Source organism: Diadema antillarum, unplaced genomic scaffold, assembly GCF_040938485.1.
Source record: "Diadema antillarum isolate AM-2024a unplaced genomic scaffold, OU_Dant_1.0 seq00000082_RagTag, whole genome shotgun sequence".
NCBI classification, from domain to species: domain Eukaryota; kingdom Metazoa; phylum Echinodermata; class Echinoidea; order Diadematoida; family Diadematidae; genus Diadema; species Diadema antillarum.
The window spans coordinates 120,363-145,971 of record NW_027271175.1 but is presented as its reverse complement, the minus strand read 5'-3'; the positions used below and the strand labels follow the sequence as shown (position 1 = coordinate 145,971).

Sequence of the window (25,609 nt, the reverse complement as noted above, 5' to 3'; positions counted from 1 at the left end):
TTGTATATCCTGTGGTCCACAATGTTGAAAAATATTATCAGTGATATTATTTTGTATTGAAATGTAAAAAAAATATATATATATAAATGATGTCATTTGGTATTGATATGATTACAAATGCAGAAATAAAACGAAACAAACAAACAAAACAAAAAGTTAACCAACAAATAAAAAATAATTGATCTGGCATTGTCTCCATGGGATGAAGTATTGGCAGATGAGATTCTGCTTCACTTATTATATTGTGCAGCCCTAACAATGCATCGATGAGGTATTGCGTGCAAGTGAATGAACTCGTGATGAATATGGTAAGTGCCGCTTACCCAGGCCCAAGTTGACCCCACTCCACCCGTTCTGCTTGGCTTGAGGTGTCTGGTGCCGCAGTAGCTTCACACATAGCGGGTACAGCTCCAGCTTACACGTCGTGCTCCCCTGGGGTGATGTCTGGACGATCACCTGCCAGAGATGGTGAAGAAAAAAATCATCATCTCGAAAATGCATCGACAAGCTCGAGGTCCACAGGGGACTATGAGTGCCCATGTGGCACAACCTGGCAGATGCTAAGGATTTTTGCAAAATACATAGAGCTTGACGTTATAACATTAGTCGCAATTGCTTATCGCAATCATTATGCGAGCAGATACAGTTGATGCAACATTATATGGTTTTCTGTGAGCAGATACAGTTGATGCAACATTACATGGTTTTCTGTGAGCATAAAATCATTGCCTTTTTTTTATATTGTGAAATTGATACTGCTGAAAAAAATACAGTACAAATGAAGCACAGGGAAAAAGAATATAACTCAATCAAGACTTTACATATTTAATTTAACTGCACTGAATAATAACTTATAATATCCCATCATCTGCATTCACTTCACAAATTTTTCGGACGTCATGTTCTATCATACCGTAAGTCCTGTCACGATAAATCAAATGACTTACAGCACACAGAAAGAAAGATGATTTTGAAAAGGATGAAATGGATTAAGAGTAACTGTTGCAATTCAACAAATCATTCTTGCAACAGACCAGTCTATAAAGATCTATGCATACAAGATTGAAAAAGTTTTTTAATTTCTTTTCTGACCTTGGAAGAAGCTTGCCCACGACTTGGAAAGGCAAGGGGGAAAAAATCTATGAACAGAATATACAAGTAAAACAGCCAAAAACAGGCTACAAGAACTAAACTCCTGCGGCAAGCTCGACAAACAGTACTGTTAAAAAGGTTGCGATCGTGCCAGTGGAGCATTCCATACAGTAGATCAAAACATAAAGGTAATGGGCAGGCAAACTTACGTTCCTGGGCAGTGCAGGGCCGCCAGCGTACCACAGGGCCAGTGCTTTCCACACGGGGTCAGGGATGACCTCATAGTCTTTGTTCTGTGAGATGGGTGGGTGTCTCCGTAACCTGCCTCCTTCATTGGTCAGAGTGGTCACCTGCTGTAGGGATCACAGGATCAGAATAATGTAATAATTCATTTTTTTAAACCACAAATGATAGTTTCTTCTCCTTTTTTTTTTTTTTTTTTTTTGGGGGGGGGGAGGGGTGAAAGGATATGGAAGAGAGAAAATGAGGTTTTGACCTGAACTTGGGTCACTGCCACTTACAACACACATTCTTAAAGTATCAAATTGAGTCCTAGCATTGCATAATCTCCCATTCTTTTGAACCAACATCATTTAATTACACTAAATTTCCACTTCACTCGACCAAAGTATAACACAACAACTTGAATTCTGTTTTGAGGGTAAAATGACAAGAATTTACTCAATTATCTCATCAATATCTGTGAAAAACATGAGAGAGCCTGTCAAAGACATGAACGTGAACATGAACACTGCTATCTGTACAGCGGTTTAAATGTAGGCGAAGGCTTCCTATAAACTATCACCTGACTCATTGGCATGATACAATGTATTTCCATGATCTTTAATACACAGCATGTCTCAATATGAACAACCAACTGAAAGTCTACCCAACCAATGGTTTGAATGTCAATGATCACTGGAAAATGGACCACACCATTACACTCATTGTAAGAACATTAAGAAAGAGAGCATACCTTTTTGTTATCAGCTGCTACTAGTGAAGTATTGTCTATTGGGCCTGGCTTGGATGGCGGTTGGTTGGTCGTCATGGCAACAGCATGCCCCGGCCTCTTGCGCGAGGGGCTGGCGCTGCTGAAGGAGGCGGCGTGGTGGAGGGGCTTGACGCTGCTGGCCGACCCGCCCAGGCTGGAGTACCGTGGCAGCGAGTGGGAGGAGCCGGGACCCGACGTCGTCATGGCGTTCTGATTGGACGACGGCGAGGATGGGGAGGAGCGCGTCTGCGTCTGGTGGCGGGCCAGGGCGTGGTCGCCCCACGCCTGGCCCCCGGCATGGTGGGGCGTGGCTGAATGGCTAGTGCTGTGGTTGGGGGAGAGGGCCGACAGACTTGTCTGCACCCCTGCATGCCTGGAGGTCTGCTGTGTACTGCTGTATGGCTGAGAAAGAAAGAGGAGAGAAGGGTAACAGAAAAAAACTAGAAATATCACTGAAGGTGATTAAAACCCCGCCCCGTGACGACAGTCTTACCCAAGGAATGATCTTTCCTTGACCTTCTGCCATTTAAATGCCGTTACCATGGCAACGCAGCTTCCGACACGTCCGAAAAATATGTCTTGCACATCTTCCCACCAAGACTATTGTGTGTGCCACATTTCATAAGCTTTTGTCCAAAACTGAGGAAGTAGTTCAATCCACAAGATCTTTCCTTGATCTTCCGCCATTAATATGCCGTTACCATGGCAACGCAGCTTCCGACACGTCCAAAAAATATGTCTTGCACATCTTCCCACCAAGACCAATGTGTGTGCCACATTTCATGAGCTTCAGTCGAATACAGAGGAAGTAGTTCAATCCGCAAGATCTTTCCTTGATCTTCTGCCATTTAAATGCCGTTACCATGGCAACACAGCTTCCGACACGTCCGAAAAATATGTCTTCCACATCTTCCCACCAAGATCAAGGTGTGTGCCACATTTCATAAGCTTTGGTCAAAAAACTGAGGAAGTAGTTAAATCCGCAAGATCTTTCCTTGATCTTTTGCCATTAATATGCCGTAACCATGGCAACGTACTTTCGGGTACTGTCAAAAAATGCGTCTTGCACATCTACAACCAAAGGCACACATCTGTACCAAGTTTCATGGAAATTGGGCAAAAACTGAGGAAGTAGTTTGCAACACAAAATTTTCCATCATTTTGGCTCATAATATGTGAGCTGTTACCATGGCAACATACTTTTTGTCACTGTCAAGAAATGTGTCATGCTGACCTATATCCTAAGACAAACATTCAATATGAATTCCATGAGAATTGGAAGAACAATGATGAAGCAGTTTTGCCATGAAGCATTTTGCCCTATATTTTACCAATAACATGCCGTTACCATGGCAACGCACTTTTTGCCACTGCGAAGATATGTGTCTTGCACATTAACATATTCAGATGAACATCTGTACCTAATTTCATAAAAATTGATCAAAAACTGTGGGAGGAGTTCGCGACGCAAGATTTGTACCCATTTTTGCCCATAATATGCCGTTACCATGGCAACGTACTTTTGGGTACTGTCAAAAAATATGTCTTGCACATCTACAACCCAAGGCACACATCTGTGCCAAGTTTTATGGGAATCGGTTGAAAACTGAGGAAGTAGTTCGCGACGCAAGATTTGCAACGGACCGACCGCCCGACCGCCCGACCGACCGCCCGACCGACCGACCGCCCGACCGTCCGCTGATTCCTATATACCCCCTTCAAACTTCGTTTGGCGGGGGTATAACAACTAGAAATGTCGCTATGGCGACTGATGCCTCCGCCATAATGCATGATTCTCCCAAAAGGCGTATAGTACAATGTCTTCACAATGTGTGATCCATGACAGTTTCACATGACTGGCAAAATATTGATATGACAGGTTTGTCAGAAATGACTTGAATGTTCACTTTCCTTGAACTGGGTTTGCTATAATTGTCGAAGAGTGCAGGTACACATATTCGGGGAATTGAGAATTTTTACTTGAATTCTGACAGACCCTTTTATAAGTTTATGCATTGAGTAATTTCCAAGGTATGAAGAAAGAGTGTAATTATAGTACAAAATAACCTTTGACCTTTGACATTCTGGATGGAAATTTCCTGGAGAATCTCCATTAGGTAATGTATACATGTATATATTATGTTTGAAAACTCGTTACAAGCATTTCATATAGTAGTGTATGAGGGAAATAGTAAAATATTGAGGAGTTGACCTTGACCTTTGACCCCATGACTATTGATCTATGACCCCTAAATTCCCTAGATAATCTCTGCCAGTCAGTACATGCGTATGTACCAAGTTCCATGAAGATACATTGAACCATTTGTGAGAAAAGTGATATTACAACATTTTCACCTAACCTTTGACCTTTTGACCTTTGACCTTATGACATGAAACTCTCTCTGGAGAATCTTTCCGCAGTAGTGCACGTCTACACCAAGTTTCAAGAAAATACCTTAGGGCATTGCATAGATATTGGGGAAATAGCAACATTTTTAGCATTTGACCTTGACCTTTTAAAGGGTGTGTACAGTTCTGGTCGAGGTGAAGATTTAGCTTTTAACGTTTTGTGAGATATTCAGAAACCACTCTATGAGATGTCAAAGAGCATGCAGTTCTAAAGGGTATCAAACATTTATTCGATGAAAATCGGTTTTGAAATGGCTGAGATATCCAAAAACAAGGTGAAACAAAGAGATACCAATAAAGTTGGGGCATGTCGCCTTTTATTATTAGCACTTTTTTGGATATCTCAGCCATATGAAAACCAATTTTCATCAAATAAATGTTGAATCCTTCTTAAGATTACATGCTCTTTCATATTTCATAAGAGGTTTTTCATTATCTCACTTAGGAATGTTCAAAACATGAATCCCTACCTCAACCAGTACTGTACAGTCCCTTTAACCTTTGATCTCTTGCCAATGTCACTAAAATCTACTCAACTAATTTTCCCATCATACATCATCCTTGGACCACGTTTGATGAAAGCTGCTTCATTCAGTTTTGAGTTATCACGTAAAAAGATAAATTTCAGGATTTGACCTTGATCTTTGACCTTTGACCTCAGTCCGATTTCACTAAAAAACTAATCAAGTAATTGTCCCATCATACATCATCCTCCAACAAAGTTTGGTGAAATTTGCTCGATCCAGTCTTGAGTTATAGCGTAAACGGATACAATTTCATGATTTGACCTTGACCTTTGACCTTTGACGGATTTCACCCAAAATCTAATCAACTAATTGCCCCATCATACTTTATACTTGGACCAAGTTTGGTAGAATTCAAGTCAATATTACTCAAGTTATCGCGTAAACGAAAGCGGACGGACGTACGGACGTACGGATGTACGGACGTACGTACGGATGGACAGACAACCCGAAAACATAATGCCTCTGGCACCACTTCGTGGCGGAGGCATAACAATGCATACACAATCAATTCTAGGTCTCTCATATCCAAGCATTCACTTTGTACGCAACCTATGACACGGCATTACAATTCCTAGAGCAGATGTTACACATTTAAGGACGTTCCTCAGTTAAAGTGAAATCCATGTCATTTTCTTGAAACTTTCCATACCGTAACTTTGACCCATCCGAAGCCCAAATATGTAAATAAAACCATAGGTTCATGTGCTTGTTTTCCTTCTACGGGACTTTGAAGAATATGACTAATCTGCCGTCCTGTACCAAAATGATAGCGTTACATGATCAAGACCATGATTGGCAACAAAATCTACAATGACAAACGTAAATCCCCATAATTCTTTCAAAATCCACGTTATTTTCTCCAAATTTGCAAGAATTGCAGAAAAGGGTACCCAAAACGAGGAAAAGGTTTTAAAGCTGGGTTTACACTCTCATTCTTCAGCAAGCAGCGCCCTCACGCGGCAGAAAACACCGAAATCTCTCAAATCCTTCTCATCGACGTTTTCTGTTAGGGGTGAGCAAAAGGACAACGTTCATAAAACTTATGCTGTACATTCAAAACCCATGTCAATTTCACGAAACTTTACCAAATTGTAGACAGAGGCTTACTTATTCCAGAAAAACAATCAAAAGTGGGGGGTTCATGTGCTCGCGTTTGTGCTAGCAGCGCCCCTATGCGACATATCATCGTAAGTCCCCCAAATCTGGTCAGGAACCTATGCAGGGATGCCCTGACAAGGTGGGTTCATAAAACTTATGCTGTACATTCAAAACCCATGTCATTTTCACGAAACTGCACCAAATTGTATAAAAAGGCTTACTTATTCCAGAAAAACCATGAAAAGTGGGGGTTCATGTGCTCGTTTTTGTGCTAGCAGCGCCCCCATGCGACATATATACCAACGTAAGACCCCCAAATCTGGTCAGGAACCTAAGGGTCGCCCTGACAGGGTGGGTTCATAAATCTCATGCTGTACATTCAAAACCCATGTCAATTTCACGAAACTTCACCAAATTGTAGAAGAAGACTTACTTATTCCAGAAAAATAATTAAAAGTGGGGGTTCATGTGCTCGTTTTTGTGCTAGTAGCGCCCTCATGCGACATATACTATAGTACGACCCCATAATCTGGTTAGGAACCTATCCAAAGTCGCCCTAACATGGTGGGTTCAAAAATCTCATGCTGTACATTCAAAACCCATGTCATTTTCACGAAACTTGGCCAAATCATAGAAGAAGGCTTACTTATTCCAGAAAAATAATTAAAAGTGGGGGTTCATGTGCTCGTTTTTGTGCTAGCAGCGCCCTCATGCGACATATATCATCGTAAGTCCCCAAAATCTGGTCAGGAACCTATGCAGGGATGCCCTGACAAGATGAGTTCATTATAGGCTTATGCTGTTCATTCAAAACCCATGTCAATTTCACCAAACTTGACCAAATTGTAGACGAAGGCTTACTAATTCCAGAAAAATAATTGAAAGTTGGGGTTCATGTGCTCGTTTTTGTGCTAGCAGCGCCCCCATGTGACATATATCACCGTAAGTCCCCAAAATCTGGTCAAGAACCTATGTAGGGATACCCTGACAAGTGGGTTCATAAAACTTATGCTAGCTGTTCATTCAAAACCCATGTCATTTTCACGAAACTTTGCTAAATTATAGAAGAAGGCTTACTAATTACAGAAAAACAATAAAAAGTGGGGGTTCATGTCCTAATGTTTGTGCTGGCAGCATCCCCAGATGATAGAAATCACCTCACCAGACCCCAAAATCTGGTTATAAATCTCTCGTGGGTGTCCTGATTATAGGTGGGGTTCGTGAATGTCATGCTGTACATTCAAAACCTATGTCATTTTTACGAAACTTTATCAAATTGTAGAAGAAGGGTTACTTAATGCAGGAGAATTGTAAAAATGGGGGGTTCATGGGCTCGTTTTAGTGCTAGCAGAGCCTCCTTGCGACAGAAATCATCGTAAGACCCCCAAATCTGGTCAGGAACCAATACAGGGATATACCCTGCTAGGATGCCATCTCATGCGGTTCACTCGAAACCCCATTTTCTTTAAAAAAAACACACACACACAAACAAACAAAAAACACGTCACAATTGCAGTGATATGGTGACAAATATTCAGAAAGAAAGGTCCATGTGCGTTTTTGTTATCATTTCCCTTCCACAGCCATAATGATATTATGTGGATGCAAGCGTGGAAAACTCCATATTATTGATATGCACGCTTGTTTGTTTGTTTTACCCACTTGCTGTAACCATGTACAAAAGGTGATAATGGAGGAAGAAGAATAAATATAAGGAAATAGGAGTTTTGGCATTAGTCTGACGGTCCTCCAAATGAAAAACAAATCTTAATACAATGACGTTGATTGTAGATTTCATGTGTTGGTTGTTGCAGTGGTTGGTAAAGTGCGTGTTGTAAGCTATGGAGATGTACCTTGCCCACCCCCCCCCCCCCCCCCCCCCCCCGGAAAAAAAAAAAAAATTGATTCTCCTTTTGTTACACCAGATTTGGTAGTAAAAAAAAATAATATATGAATGGTGAAAGTGATGAATAGTCTTGTTTGATAACACTTTCGTGACCTTGTATTTTGTAACCAAAAATAAAAAACCCAATATTTTGTATTACTAGTAATGACAAGTTTAGATCTAATTTAGATTTTAACAGAGACACTCAGATTGTTTTAGCTCCTAGACCTAAAGATGAAATGTGTGTCATATGCTTGTTTTGTTGTTGTTGTTGTTATTGTTGTTGTTGTTGTTGTTGTTGTTGTTGTTGTTTTAACACCTAGTCCAATAGACTAGTGAGCCTTAGACCCCGACTAGGGCCTATAGGCCCTTGGTACCTTAGCACTCGACTTTACCATGTTGATGACCGGATAATGAACTTCATGTCACAAAACAGATCTATGGATTGAAAATGGAAACAGCTCTGTTCCACTTCCAAGCTTCGCGATTCCGTCAATCAGTGTTGTGCTACAATGACCATGTATATGCGGCCCGGACCGCTGAACTTTGCGTGGTATGTATAGATTGTAACCCGTACAGTCGGCACGCGAGCCGAGCGAGACCGCCCAGCGCGGCTGCCCGGCGCGGCCGCGGTGGGGAGCTGTCGGGTATCCGTACACACATACCACACTCTAGCGCGATCTACTAGCAGCTGCTAAGCTCAGCTAGCTCAGCTCAGCTAGCTCAGCTCATCACTCGTGTGTGCGCTTCTACGCTCTTTGTTACGTCACTGACACGTGCGCAGCTAGTATGCGCACAAACTCAACTGAGGAACGTCCTTAAGTCCATTCACATGAACTCCTGGATATGATTACTCCCCCCCCCCCCCCCCCCATACAATGTTAGGTCTCATATGAATGAATAAATGCATGAATGAAAGTTCAAACTTACACAAACAGGAAATCATTAAACAAATAAATTTGGACTACCACATATCTAAACTAATAATTCCCATCCACATTGAAAAAAGAAGAAGAAGAAGAAAAGACTTACACTGCTGGTAATCTTTTGCATACAGGTTCTTCTACACATTCATACATTTTTCAAAGACATTTCTTGCAGGAACAAACATAATCATGTGGGAACTGAAATATCACACTTTACAGAGGATCCTCTGAAAATACACCATGTTGAAATCACAAACAAGAGACCGGGGCCCTATTTGCTACAAGATGTTAGGACAGCAACTCTTGCTAGAATAGTAACTTCCCGTAGCAACAGCCAATCAGAAAGCTGGATTTTTGTCATTGCCATGACAATTGCCATTTCAGCAAGAAATGTTATCATAGCAACTTTTTAATGAAAAGGGGCCCAGGGCCATCACGCTCACTCACCCTGTAGCTGACGTAGTCGTTCCAGATGCTCCACCAGTGGGCGGAGATCAGGTACCACGTCTGGGCGGGGCGGAGTCCTCTTCTCTTCTCCCGGTCCACCCAGCCCATGATGACTTCCTTCTCTTCCGTGGTGGTCTGTGGTCTCAACCCAAGGATGATGTGACACACCTAGGAGATACATGTATGTACCAAATGAGTCAAATTAACCCCTTGAAGACTAGTCCCATGTATACTTGGGGAGGTGTCCCTGGGAAACACCTGTTGTCTGCAAAATCAGTTTGTCCTCTACGGGTTGATACTTACTGATCTCTCATCTTTTTGCTTGTTGATGATTGAATTCTACTTTCAAAGTTTTCGGTTTAATTGCAAAAAAAAAGAGAGAACAAGATTTTAATAGCAATCCTTTCATGTCTTGGAAATGCATACAACCACGTCTACAAAGATCTCACAATGAATTACACAGTATGGCCTTTTGTAATATTTCATATATTTGTAGTGCGCCAATCTGTCAAACCATCAAAGAGGCATAAGGGCAATTCCGCGGTTAGTAACGTTACATTTGAACAAATTTAGATATTTGTTTCTACTACTGAATTACCATTTATTCATTTCAAGCCAAAATTATGTCAAAAACATGTTCATCATTCCCAGGTTTATGATATAGAAAAGCATGAATACAATCCAAGAAATAATAGCATTGCTATGGCAACTTAAATGGCTGGTTAGTAACGTTACGAAAAAAGGACATGACAAAAAAATCAATGTCTTGTAACAAAAAGTGTGCAAAAATTCAAGTTACTTCAAACAAAGTGTTGCATTAATTTCAATTATTGCATCATGACAAATGTTCACACAATGTTTTTTAGCAGTTCGACCAATAATTTCTTAGCTAGACCCCCAAAAGCATGGTTAGTAACGTTACGGTTAGTAACGTTACATTTGTCCGGAGTAATTCCGCAGGTCATTTCACCCTTTTGTAATCGACAAAATGTCACATGACTTCTGGAGTATTTAAATGTATTTATCTTTTACCCTTTAGCAAAACTTTGAGGAAAAAATGTCAAAGGAACCCACTGTAATTTGCATTTAAGTGAATTTCAGCATCCCCAGTCCCACATGTACATTTTAAATGATGGTTTTAGATCTCGCGAAATCAATCAATACGAAAGATAAAATCTACTGAATTTGAAAGACCTTAATGATTGGTGAACATCCATGGCATTAGTTGATACCTAGATTAAAGAGTAAGATAAAGAGGCACATTTCTTTTATCCATGTCATGTCCACCTAACTGCGGAATTGCCCATAAGTTGTAGGTGAAATCTTTGTCTTGGAAGGGATGTGCCCACGGAAGGTTTTAGTTCTAGCGTAAAGTTTGACTTTCACAGGAAGTGCTGTCTTTCTATGAATTCAATACATGAGCAGTCTGAACAGTCCGCAAAATATAAACTTCCCATAAAATTCATACACCATTGTCACTGCCATATGAGGAATCACAAACAGCAAAATAAATGTGATGTTTTCTGGGTGATGAGGACTTAAAAGAGTTTGCTGTCACTTTCAAAATAAGTGTTTTTGATTGTAATGTCGTATAGTCCTGAATGCTGGGAGATGACTGTTGGTGAACATACCTGAAATAGCAGCTTATTGAAGTCGTCCGGCAAGCTGTTCTTGACAGCCCACACCTGGAACTCCTCCGCTGTAATGCCCCTGTCCTTGTCTCCCGCGTGATTGGACAATATGTCCGCCGCTATGGCAACGGGATTCAGGTTCTCGACTGCCTTGAAATCCTGGCAAGGGCAAAACCATGGCAAAAATTGTGCCATTAAATTCGGACAAAATGCACAGCAGGTCAAGAGTATCCATTCTCAAAATTCTCTCTTCCTCCATGGAAGTGATACCATAGCAACACATGATTCTATTTCTCCTTCAGGGTACATTTCATAACCTAGTATTACAGGGTGTCAGTCATCAATACTATGTATTTATACGCACTATTTTTTCACTCGTCGCACTTAATAGGACACGGGAGTTTGTATCTGTGCAAAGTTTGCGGGGAACAACGAATAATGTCAGTTTGTGACTGCCCAAACCTTGCTCAGGTGGATCCTGACTGAGCACTGTATGTACAGTACATCTCAATCACATATAAATGTGCTAGGCTCATAATCTCCATAATGCAGCACACACACAGCCAAAGAATCATGCTTGTCTGGAGTTAACAGTTACCAATGTGCATACGCTTCAGTGCACAAATATACTGACTGGCAATTCTATTTTAGTGGGTTTGTGCTAGTCGTGCTTTTGGAATGCTTTTGGAATTTGATTCAATCGAAGAACCACAATAACTGAAGACCGACTCCCTTTAAATTGTGGTATGAAATTTGGCAACGAAAGTGTCAAGAAGTTCAAAAGCAAAATTCAATGTTTTCAAGCAAAAAAATCAGTCAATCTTTCAAGGGCTTGTGCAGAAGCAAAACAAATACTATCAGCATCTAGCACCCAATTCATGTTAAGACAAAAATATTTATTCATCATATGTAGGAATTTCTTCAGAGAGAGTGAAAAAAAATAATATAACAATGCAATATTATGAAGTGAAAGAGATATGCTCGTTGATTTAGGTCATGCTTGCTGTTAGTTACAAATCTTTCTTTAAAGTGTTTGAAATATTGAAAAAAAATTTAAAGTGATTGATTAGAACAATAATTCATTTCCACTGTTAACAAAAAGAGGCAATAATATCTTTTTCCTCACAGAAATGAATAAAATCAGTGTATGCAGTAGATCACAAGTTCAAATTTTCAGTGAAATCAATTTTTGGTAATTTAGACTACTTTAAAGGTGTATTCAGGGGGGGAAAGCAATGATACCCAAAAAGGTTTGACTTCCCAAAATTCCACTCTTTTCCATTTATAGGTGGTATAGTTAATTACTCATAAGTACCACATCTATAATCATATTATCTACAACACGATTTTTCATTTCCAAACAAAAATAAACACATGTATCAGTGAAGCACAACTTCAGTATTTCAATCTTTTTTAAATGTGTTTCTCAAATGACACTGCCTTTAAAAAAAAAAAAAGATCGCGATCTCTCTTTCTCTTTCTCATTTTCTCAGAACTAGAAGAAAAAGAAGTGATGATTGATTCACATATTGACAAATGACATACCCTCCCTCCATTCTCATTAGCAATGCACAACTTTTGTGCATCCAATAGCTTTCATTTTCACTTACATTACACCTCCAATGGCTCTGCCTTATTCTCCTATCAAGACATTACAAGTTATTTTTACCTGGTGCAGACCTATTGTGCAATGAATGTTTTATTAAAGCCAAAAACGTCAGTTGACAAATTTACTATGAAGACTGCTGGGCATTTTTAGTTCATGCTCGCAATAGCCTAATGTCATTAAGACCTTTTTTTTTTCTGCCAATGTCAGATGATTTTGATTAAGAATTATGAATGTAGTGTTAGCATCACAAAAGCAAATATCCATTGGTGCATTAAGAAGAGAATGTGACATTAGCTTACGTTAATTTCATAAATCCACAATCCACAAACAGACAGTGCTTAAGATGGTCAGAATTTCAAAATCTAAGCATGAGCAGACTCTAATTTAGACAGAATAAGCTCACAAGAAGTAGACTCAGAAAATGAAGTAGTGACAGAGTCCGACATATACAAGTCTCGACACTAAGAACAGGCGAGGAGGATTCTTTTGTGAAGGCAGGCAGCAAAGTGGCCAGAGCGGTGCTGGGAAGACTTGGCACAGAATGCACTCGGCAGGCTGGAGATGAGGCTAGTGGCAGCAGTTGTGCAGTTTAGGAAGAGAGGCCAAGTGACCAAACACCAGCAAGGCAGAAAAGATGCTCGCAGGCTGGAAGTGAGACTAGTAATGGAGGTGAGGATGGAGTTGTTAGAAGAGAGTAAAAAATGGGTCTACCGTGTGCTACCAGTGAACCGAAGCCCGAAGCCATTCCGGGTGACGACCATGGATGAAAGTCCACACGAGCTCGTTTTTTTTTTTCTTTCTTTCTTTTTCAGCCCCCAGAAAGAGACCCACTCCCACTTTCTATCTTCTACTACAATGGCCAACAACACAAGAGTTCTGTGATATGTGTTGTCATGTTCTTTACGATCAAGCACAAGTGTAAACTTCCTTACAATATTATTTGAGTTCGAGGTGACAAGAAAATACAATTCGTTAATTTTTGAATGCATGGATGTTACTGAATAAACCTGCATATCTGCCAAAAGACCCTGAAATGTCTATTTCTGGTTCCCTCCCCCCTCCCCCCCCCAAAAAAAAAAATCCAATAATACCCACATTCACTGCACCACATATCTTACATGGAGAGGTGAAATCCAGAATGATATGCAAAATTTCGGGAACTTAACATGTAAAGGACTTAAATGTAAACTCTCCAAAGTTTTGTCATTTGTTACGTCCTGGCACTTTCAGGAAAAAAAAAAAATTAGCTATTACATATGCATATTCAAATGCCTAACCAGTGAAAATGAATGTTCATAAAACACTTTGTGACCAAAACTGTTCATACAAAGAGAAATCAATAAATCACCCAAAAAGGGGAGGGGGCAATTAAAGGGGTGAATATGTTGTATATGATGAAATGAATGTTAGAATAAACAATGAAAGGAGAAGAGACAGTCCCTTTCTATCTAGACAGGGTGACATATCAGAAGAGGTCAATAATGACATGACATTGTGACACGACAGGATTTGGAAAACAAAGAAAAAGTGACCTCAATAAAGTTGGCTAAATCCAAACTTTTGACCAAAATTATACTGCGCATAGGCTGAGTTAAACCTATAAAGATTGGATTGCACAGATGAGGACTTTGGGAAAAATAAAAATGTGTAATACATTGTCTTTGGATCTTTACCCCATTTTTTAAAGAGGAACTTCAGAACAGTCAAAAGTTTGTCTAAAAGCAAAGAGTAAGATTTTACAAGCACAACAGTGAAAATTTGATTAAAACTGGATAAAAATTAGGAAAATTTAGAAATTGCAAAGTTCCTTTTCATTTCTTCACAAAAAAAAAAGTTTTTGAACAGTCAATATAAATATGTAAAGAGTGAGTTGATGATGTCATCGCCTCACAACTTACCATATAGTTTGTACATAAAATCTTGAAATTTTCAGGGTTTTGTTGTTGTTGTTGTTGTTGTTGTCGTTCAAATGCAATTATGCCATAATCTCAAATCCTAAATGTATCTAAGTGATCATTACTTTGAAATTATTTAACTAGGAGTAATTATTATTATGCCATAATCTCAAATCCTAAATGTATCTAAGTGATCATTACTTTGAAATTATTTAACTAGGAGTAACATAATATTTTACACTGTCATGGTAGAAAAATTGAATTTTCGTTATTTCTCTTTGTACGCAATCAATGGAAAATTGTGAGGTGATAACATCATATGCATATATGTTATATCAACTGCTGAAGAACTGTTTTGAAAAAAAAAGAAAAAAAATTCACAACTTCCTTTAATAGTTTCAATTAGATTTTGAACAAATTTTCCACTGTGGCTGTGACGGTAACATTTCACTCTCTTTTCTCAGAATAACTTGTATCTGGTCTGGAATTCCCCTTTCAGAAAAGCTAATAGTCCTTGAACGTTTACAGGAATTGAAACTACTGCCCAAGACCATAGGTGTTGAGATGATTGTAACTTGAGATTCTTTGTGTGATCCTTTCTATAATGGGGATACAGCAGGCATGATACTAAATGGTTGGAGATGAAGAGGAAATTTTGTTGCTGGGTAATCTTTTTATTCATTTATTAGGTGATCCGAGTATCCTTCGGATCACCTTCTGTATCTGTACGGATTCTTTCTTCTTCTTTCTTTCTTTATTTCTCCGCAAAAGTTGTGCAGAGGTTAGCTCAGAAAGTCCGCTGCCTATCAATTTCAAAATCATACCATGTATGCATCATGTCCCAAAGACGGCAAATCTAATGTATCATTGTGATCAGTCGACCGTGACGTCACTATGACGTCATTATATGAAAACACATTCTCAATCATATCTCATTAATGAAATAGAATTTTTCAATGAAATTTACGTCACATATATTTAAAGTTATGCGCATTCTACTCATGTTCTCAAAATTCATATTTTCTCTTAAAACGTGCGCGTACGCGCGCGTTGAAATATTTGTATGCTCCAATCGAGCTCAAAATTTTTTTGCACACGTTTCAGACCATTTGGAGCATTTTTTGAAAAATTGAAAAAATCGGACGGACGCGTACGCGCGCGCGCATATACGCACGCACAGCTCATATGCAATTGAAATTTCCAGTTTTTTCACTTTGATCGCATGTCTGAAATGTCAAGGAATATTTATACCACGTTTCAAGTTAATCCGACTCAATATGACGTCATACGGGGCCGTCAAAGTTGAAATTCCGCGCGCGCGTCAATGGCGATATACAGTGCAACTATGCCAAAAAACTGCCAATTTTAAATCCGATTTAACTCGTCAGGATGGACGGTGACCCCCCATTTTCTTTACATATATTGAAAGCTGATGAGTTGTACATGTCATTTCATGGGTAGGCAATGCTGACAAAATGATTAAAAGATATCAAATTTCTTAGTAAAGTAAAAAAAGTAAATTTTCAAAATGACGTCATCAAATTACAAGTTTACTCGAGCGTATCTCACTTATCCTCTGCCAATTTTCTCCCATATTTCAGTATGTTGTAGCTTATGAAATGTTCTTTCATTAATGTAAAAACAACCTTTTGATTGGATGACGTCATCGCCTCGTAAAAATGGATTGAATGTATCCTTGTAGAATTTGACCAGTTTACGTGTTATCTCTATGGGAGAGCAGTTTTTCTGGCAGTGAAAATTGACATGACTCTCTTTTTCGAGCACTAGCTCACTTTTGCTTCGGTGAATTTTTCCCAGATTTTAGTATGTTGTAGCTGAGACTTTGGGCTATCGTAAGTGTGCCCTTCATTTTTTCATACGACGTCGGCATCACGTCGAAAAACTTGGTTGAAAATGGCACGTGGCTTCGATGCAGCGTCATTTTGCTTAATACACAGGGCCTATGGAGCATGAAATAGGTCATTGCATAGCGCATCCGACTCGTAATCCTAAGGTCCCTGGTTCGAGGCTCACCCCTGCCAATATTTTTTTTTTCATTTTTTTAAACACTTTTTTTCTTCTTTTTCTTTAGTTAGTCTTAATCTCCCTTCCTAACTTTATCTTTTTCTGATTTTTTTATGCTTCTCCTTCAAATTTCTATAAAATAACATATTTTTTTCTTTATTTTTCTTTCTTTCTACTACTTTCTGTGCAATAGATGAACAACAACAATGGCTATCAATCCCATATTTTGCACATGTTTAGTTCATGTCACGTACATTATTTCATAAAATAACAACTACTTGATCAGACACCATCTTGGGTATGTAAATTAGGGTCAAAGGTCATAAATGTTTCATCCTGTATCTTGGTGAATACATGTCCTATCTTTCCCATATTTTGCACACACAAAGACCATGTAACAAGGATCATTTCACAAAATAACCACTTTTTGCTCAGACGCCATCTTGGGTGTGCAAAGTGAGGTCAAAGGTCATATGTACTTCTTTCTGTATTTTCGTTATGACGTGTTATCTCTATGGGAGGGATTTTTTTTTAATGTGAAAATCGACATGCTTTTCTTTATCGAGCACTAGCTCTCACTTACCCTTCGGTGAATTTCTCCCAGATTTTATGTTGTACCTAAGACTTTGCATTTTGCATCTTGGTGAATACCTGTCCTATCTTTGCCATATTTTGCACACGAATATAGACGATGTCGCAAGAATCATTTCACAAAATAACCACTTTTTCCTCAGATGCCATCTTGGGAGTGTAAAGGTGGGTCAAAGGTCATATGTATTCGTTGCTGTATCTTCGTTATTCAGTGTATACAGAATTGGTACCAAAGATGGCAGATGTGACTCCCTTTTCTAAATGAGAATCCAAACCTCACACGGCCAATGTCTCTAAACACAGATGAAACTTGTATTGTCATGCCTATTACGATCAGGACTCAAATCATTGATTAAAAAAAAAAATCGGATCACCTTAATTTGTCAGTGATGACAAATTACAATCTCTAGTTAGGTGATCCGAGTATCCTCTCGGATCACCTTCTGTATCTGTACTGATTCTTTGTTCTTCTTTTTCTTCTTCTTCTTTATTTCTCCTCAAAAGTTGTGCAGAGGTTAGCTCAGAAAGTGCATTGCCTCTCAATGTCAGACTTATACCATATATGTATCATGTCGCAAAGACGACAGCGCAAGTAAAATCATAGTGATCAGTCGACCGTGACGTCACTATGACGTCATTATATGAAAACACATTTTCATGTATATCTCATTAATGGAATGGAATATTTCAATGAAATTTACGTCACATATATTTCAAGTCAAGCGCATTCTACTCATATTCTCAAAATTCATTTTTATCTCAAAACGCGCGCGTACGCGCGCGTTGAAATATTTGTATGCTCAAATCCAGCTCAAATTTTTTTTGCACACGTTTCAGACCATTTGGAGCATTTTTTGAAAAATTGAAAAAATTGGACGGACGCGTACGCGCGCGCACATATACGCACGCACAGCTAATATGAAATAGAAATTTTCAATTTTTTCACACGGATCGGATGTCCGAAATTTCAAGGAATATTTCTACCAAGTTTCAAGTCGATCCGACTCAATATGACGTCATACGGGCCCGTCAAATTCAAAATTCCGCGCGTGCGTCAATGGGGATACACAGTGCAACTATGCCAAAAAACCGCCAATTTTAAATCGGATTTTACTCGTCAGGATGGACGGTGACCCCCCATTTTCTTTACATATTCTGAAAGGTGATGAGTTGTACATGTCATTTCATGGGCTGGCTATGCTGATAAAATGATTAAAAGATATCAAATTTCTTAATAAAGTAAAAAAAGTAAATTTTCAAAATGACGTCATCAAATTCCAAGTTCACTCGAGCGTATCTCACTAATCCTTTGCCAAATTTCACCCAAATTTCAATATGTTGTAGCTTATGAAATGCTCTTTCATAAATGTAATTAAACAATTTTGTTTTGATGACGACATCACCTCGAAAAAATGGATTGAAGGTAACCTTGTCAAATTTGACCAGTTTACGTGTAATCTCTATGGGAGTGCAATTTTTATGGAAATGAAAATTGACATGACTATCTTTATCGAGCACTAGCTCACTTATGCTTTGGTGAATTTCTCTAAGATTTTAATATGTTGTAGCTGAGATGTAGGGCTATCGTGAGTGTGCCCTTCGTTTTTTCATACGTTGTCGGGATTACGTGAAAAAACTTGGTTGAAATTAAAGTTTTTCTTCGATGTATTGAAATATTTCTTTCTTTTTGCAACTTTCTTTGCAATAACTCAAGAAAAACAGCCCCTATCAACTTCATATTTTGCACATGTTTAGTTCATGTCACGAAAATTATTTCATAAAATTACAATTACTTGATCAGACGCCATCTTGGGTATGTAAATTAGGGTCAAAGGTCATAGATGTTTCATCCTGTATCTTGGTGAATACATGTCTTATCTTTCCCATATTTTGCACACGTAAAGACAATGTTACAGGGATCATTTCATAAAATAACCACTTTTTGCTCAGATGCCATCTTGTCTGTGCAAAGTGGGGTCAAAGGTCATATGTACTTCTTTTTCTATCTTTGCTATGACGTGTTATCTCTATGGGAGGGAATTTTTTAGATGTGAAAATTGACATGACTCTCTTTATCGAGCACTATCTTACTTATGCTTCAGTGAATTTCTCTCAGATTTTAATATGTTGTAGCTGAGACTTTGCAGTATCAGGACTCGAATCATTGATTAAAAAAAAGATCGGATCACCTTAATTTGTCAGTGATGACAAATTACAATCTCTAGTTAGGTGATCCGAGTATCCTCTCGGATCACCTTCTGTATCTGTACGGATTCTTTGTTCTTCTTCTTCTTCTTTCTTTATTTCTGGACAAAAGTTGTGTATCTACGTACTCAGAAAGTACTCAGAGTATCAACTTCAAACTCATACCATATATGTATCATGTCCCAAAGACGACAAATCTAATGTATCATTGTGATTGGTTGATCGTGACGTCACTATGACGTCATTATATGAAAACACATTCTCAATCATATCTCATTAATGGAATAGAGTTTTTCAATGAAATTTACGTCACGTATATTTCAAGTTATGCACATTCTACTCATATTCTCAAAATTCATATTTTCTCCTAAGACGTGCGCGTACGCGCGCGTTGAAATATTTGTATGCTCAAATCGAGCTCAAATTTTTTTTGCATACGTTTCAGACCATTTGGAGCATTTTTTGAAAAATTGAAAAAATTGGACGGACGCGTACGCGCGCACACATATACGCACGTACAGCTCATATGCAATAGAAATTTCCCGATTTTTTACGTTTATCGGATGTCTGAAAAGTCAAGGAATATTTCTTGCAAGTTTCAAGTCAATCCAACTCAATATGACGTCATACGGGCCCGTCAAAGTTGAAATTCCGCGCGCGCGTCAATGGCGAAATACAGTGCAACAATGCCAAAAAACCGCCAATTTTAAATCCGATATTACTCGTCAGGATGGACGGTGACCCTCCATTTTCTTTTTATATTCTGAAAGCTGATGAGTTGTACATATCATTTCATGGGTTGGCGATGCTGAAAAAATGATGAAAAGATATCAAATTTCTTAATAAAGTAAAAAAAGTAAATTTTCAAAATGACGTCATCAAATTTCAAGTTCATTCGAGCGTATGTCACTAGTCCTTTGTCAATTTTCACCCAGATTTCAGTATGATGTAGCTTATTTAATGTTCTTTCAAACATAAAATTACAATATTTTGATTGGATAACGGTATCACCTCGTAAAAATGGATTAAAAGTAATCTTGTCAAATTTGACCAGTTTACGTGTTATCTCTATGGGAGTGCAGTTTTTCTGGAAATGAAAATTGACATGACTATCTTTATCGAGCACTAGCTCACTTAAGCTTCGGTAAATTTCTCCCAGATTTTAATATGTTGTAGCTGAGACTTTACGCTACCGTAAGTGTGCCCTTTGTTTTTTCATACGATGTCGGAATCACGTCAAAAAATTGGGTTGAAATTCAGGCTTATCTTCGATGTATTGAGATATTTCTTTCTTTCTGCAACTTTCTTTGCAATAACTCAAGAAAAACGGCCTCTATCACTTCCATATTTTGCACATGTTTAGTTCATGTCACGTACATTATTTTATAAAATAACAACTACTTGATCGGACACCATCTTGGGTATGTAAAGTAGGGTCAAAGGTCATAAGTGTTTCACCCTGTATCTTAGTGAATACATGTCCTTTCTTTCCCATATTTTGCACACGCAAAGACCATGTTACAAGAATTATTTCACAAAATAACCACATTTTACTCAGATGCCATCTTGTCGTTGCAAATTGAGGTCAAAGGTCATATGTACTTCTTTTTGTATCTTCGTTATGACGTGTTATCTCTATGGGAGGGAATTTTCTTTAATGTGAAAATTGACATGATTGTCTTTATCGAGCACTAGCTCACTTACCCTTCGGTGAATTTCTCCCAGATTTTAATATGTTGTAGCTGAGACTTTGCGCTATCGTTTTATTTCATTTGTTTTTTCATACGATGTCGGGATTACGATAAAAAATTGGTTGAAATTAAAGCTTATCTTCTATGTATTGAGATATTTCTTTCTTTCTGCAACTCTCTTTGCAATAACTCAAGAAAAACACGCCCTATCACCCCCATATTTTGCACATGTTTAGTTCATGTCTCGTACATTATTTCATAAAATAACAACTACTAGATTGGACAACATCTTGGGTATGTAAATTAGGGTCAAAGGTCATAAATGTTTCATCTTGTATCTTAGTGAATACCTGTCCTATCTTTCCCATATTTTCCACACGTATAGACGATGTCGCGAGAATCATTTCACAAAATAACCACTATTTCATCAGATGCAATCTTGGGAGTGCAAAGGTGGGTCAAAGGTCATATGTATTCATTGCTGTATCTTCGTTATTCAGTGTATACAGAATTTGGTACCAAAGATGGCAGATATGACTCCCTTTTCTAAATGAGAATGCAAACATCACACGGCCAATGTCTCTAAACACAGATGAAACTTGTATGGTCATGCCTATTGCGATCAGGACTCGAATCATTGATAAAAAAAAAATCGGATCACCTTAATTTGTCAGTGATGACAAATTACAATCTCTAGTTTATTTTATTTTATTATTTTATTATCTTTTTTGGTGGGGGGGACTATCAAAGGGTGTGTGTATTAGTACGATAAAGTGCTGAAAACCATGGACCTCACATACACTAGAATGGCCACTTTTTCCAACACAAGTCCCTCTTCTACACACGCAGTGACACAGGTTTCGGACTACATATTTTGTTTGGAAAGGGATGTTGAAGAATACACACGAGACACACAAAATTATCTTAGTAGAAACAAATTCTAGATACACCGTTATTAGCCTCAAAACAAGCAACAAGTTGAATATTAAGTCTTTTTTTTTCTCAACGGGTTAATTTCAGCGATACACAAGTATATATTCTGCTGGCATGGTTTGATATACGAGCTGCTTTTTTTTTTTTTGAGGGGGTCCTTTTTGTATGTGTGTGTGTGTGTGTGTGTGTGTGTTAAAAAGGCTAGAGAAGACAGATTTTGCTAATACGTATAAGAGTGGGAGCGGGTCCTTTCTGGCCATTCACACGCGGGAATCAAACAACTCACAATCTCCATGCCCACCCTGGATTCTCGCCGAACGTTGAGCAGCGCCCGGCACATCGTCTCCAGCTCCTCCAGTGACAGCACGTTGTCCCGATCCTTGTCGAAGATCTTGAAGTAGACTGTGGACAGACATCAGACAGACAAGAGAACATCTCCATAACAAAAGACAGAACAAGAGGGAAAAAAAAAAAAAAACAGGCTTGCCATCCTTTAACATTAACATACTTCAGGAGAATTCTGGACTAGTTACAATGTAACTCTTTATGTGCAATGGTGTAAACTCCCCTGTGTGCCACATTATTCTGAGACAGCAATGTAGATTTATGCTTTGGGAAAACATTCTTTTTTTTTAAATCTATGTAACTTTCACAGACTACTGCTACCCTGGACATGTAATGAGCAAAGTTGTAGAGAAAATGCCAAGCTCTGCTTTGATGTAAATTGTATGACTAATCTATGACTGCTTTTCTTTCAAATGACCTGGAGCTACATTACTGTCGAGGAATGACTTTTGCAGGAAAAACAGTGACAGAAACTTCAGATTTATTTGTAAATCTAATACATCTGTAGAAAACACCGTTGACAGGCAATTACCACATAAAATGCAAACTACATGTGACAAGAATGGAATCACAAAAAATTATTTTATTGTACTGTGAAATTTGGTGATTTATCGATCGGTTTGGGAAGGTTTGTGCGTTTGAGCAGAATATGCGAACTTGGCACGCTGTCTACTGAGTCGAGCGTGCGAACGTGGCATATAAAGAGTTTAAAGTTTAATAATCAGGAAAAAAAAAGGTACAAATTTAATAAGCACAACAGTGATTTGATTACATTAGATAAAAATCAATGAATTAATGAAAATGTAAACTTTCGCTAATTTAGATAAAACAGTTCTCGATCAGTCATATTAATATGAAAATGAAATATGACAATTAATATGAATATGCCAAAATACGACAAAGATAGGACAAAAAACGAAAACAAAAACCTGTGAGCCTTGTGCCAAGGCTACTCACACTTCTGCCTCTCAGCGAGTGGCCCTCGGCAGCAGGCAGACAGTCCACAAGCCATCTCCTTCAGGTCCACGTGGTTATCTTTGTTCTCATCGAATGCGTTGAAAACACCTAAAGGAGAAAGGGTGGGGGATGGCAAGAAAAAGAGAGTAGTGTAAATGATAGGCACACTAACTCTACTACTGTTACATGTACAATGTACCTCTACTACGAGTACCGACTACTACTAACTACTACAACTACTACTACTACTACTACTACTACCACCAAGAGCCATAGAAACGGGGGCTACGGATCGGGGGGGGGGGGACAGAACCAGGGGCTCCCCCCCCCCCAAACACACACACGCACACATACATACCATCGTATACATACTTTTTTGGCTTGTCAAAAAAGAAAAAAATTGAGAAAAAAAAAACTGAAGAAAGTAGAATCAAATTAACAGGACAGTGAAACAACAAAAATAAACAAAAAGGATATGTGGGACTATTTTATTTCACTGGTTTCCTCAGTCACAGATTACCTAAGTGATGATGATATACGTTTTCATGTGCTACATCTCCCATCTTCTTATGCACAAACACCCACCACACATACTTTTCACATTCAGGAGTCAACAATTTTATCCTATCATGCATACCATCAAAAAACATCTCTTATGTTTTCATGTGCAACACAACGAACGTTTTGATGCAATCACACCTTGCTATTAACAGAGAATTTTTGGTTTGCATTTAACCAGGTTTTTGCAGAAATGAAGTGGAAGAAAAATTATTAAAATAAGGCTCAATAATGAAGAAATGACAGTGATGATAATGTCTATGATTATTCCTTTTATTGTTTTTAATGACCATTTGACAGCAGGATGGTCAAAGAGTAATATCTTCCATCACTACTACACTTGGGAATAAAATCTAAATAACTGAGCAAATAAAGTGCAAACAGTACATTTCTATGTGTACAGTGTATTACCTACATTTACGATTTAGGCCAGCCAGCTAACATGTCATACTGCAAGATGGGGAAACTTGCAACAAAGAAAATAAAAATGAGTTTGACGTAATACAGGAACTTGCAAGCATCCCATGCCAACACAAGAGAGATATGTCAAAGTCAAATTTTAAGGCAGCAGCACCCTGTAGGAAATGCACCAGCAGAACAAGAAAAAAAGCACATCAATCATACAAATTTCTCTCCTTCTTGAATTCCACAAGAGGTGTCCAACACATCCATAAAACTGTCAAAGACACGAATATGCAGAAGCGCCCTGCCTGCGTACATACACGCGTGCCCGAGTAACGCAATAACTGGGGTAACATTTCTCCCCGAAACCACACGGAGGAAATGTCAACAGAGAGGGCGTCGTGTATCTATCCAGAGGCGGAGCCAGACAATGAGAAAAGATGAAAGAAAAAAAAAATTTGAGGATTACTCATTAATGTCTGATGCTTGAGCATGATACGCAATATGTATGGAAAATGCCAGCATGCGCAAAGCTCTTCATCTGGTATTGTGCATTATGCGGGGCGCGCCACAGACCTGCGGTAGCTTGGATACCGACTGTCAACACCCAGCAGAAATGTCAACAAAAGAGGGAGATGTCAACGTTATACAGAGAAAAATGGATCTGGGGATTGGGCTGGCATTCGCAGGAAATTGAATGATGATGCACTTGCACAGAAAATTTCCACATGGACCTACATGTATTTATCAAGGCTATGTATGACACATGAGGCAAAGTACAAGTATGGAGTACTACAATTTTTAATACAAACCCATTTTCTTGCTTGCCCTGGGCAACAGAACCTTACTGTTGGGCAAGCGAAATGACCAAAGACTTGCCTATTCAAAGAAGGGGGTTTTCGCTTTTTGCTTGTGTGCCCAATTGGGTGAGAAGAAAGTTTGTTTCATTTTATTTTATTTATTTCTTTTTTGTTTGTGTCCTATGGTGGCTCGCTGTTTTTGTTGCCAATGCCAATGTCCTATTAAAAAAAAAAAAATTGCAGAAAACTATCCATAAAATTTAAAGACCACAGGAATTCCTTGAAATGTTCTCAGAATTGCTGTCGATGTAGGAAGGATCAATGCTTGACCACATATACTGTACCTCAAACGAAACCAACTGCATCTTTATTTGATCATCCATTGAATAAGTGTTCACGAACGAAATATGAAAACAAGCAGATATAGCTGCGAATCACCAGACTAAAAATAGAAATGACATCCTCTAGTAATGGGGGGGGGGGTAAATAAATCAGTCCCGCTCAAAGGACAAGAGAGTGCAGATCTTATCTCAGTCTGCTGAAGTACTCATGAGCGATGATCTTTGAACTCAGCTCCGACCCCAAGAAG

At 38.6% G+C, this 25,609-nt stretch overlaps 1 protein-coding gene across 1 annotated transcript in view; it reads right to left on the bottom strand.

Annotated features, from left to right (window-relative positions):
* The window catches only part of LOC139726265 (ubiquitin carboxyl-terminal hydrolase 32-like), an 89,957-nt gene that overhangs the window by 19,437 nt on the left and 44,911 nt on the right, over positions 1–25,609 (bottom strand). The window contains exons 7-13 of the mRNA XM_071637332.1: positions 23,261–23,368; positions 22,245–22,360; positions 11,010–11,168; positions 9,379–9,546; positions 2,069–2,488; positions 1,302–1,445; positions 324–456 (exon numbers count right to left, since the gene is read on the bottom strand). Of these exons, the coding sequence (XP_071493433.1) occupies positions 324–456; positions 1,302–1,445; positions 2,069–2,488; positions 9,379–9,546; positions 11,010–11,168; positions 22,245–22,360; positions 23,261–23,368 (1,248 nt within the window). The remainder of the gene's footprint in view (positions 1–323; positions 457–1,301; positions 1,446–2,068; positions 2,489–9,378; positions 9,547–11,009; positions 11,169–22,244; positions 22,361–23,260; positions 23,369–25,609) is intronic.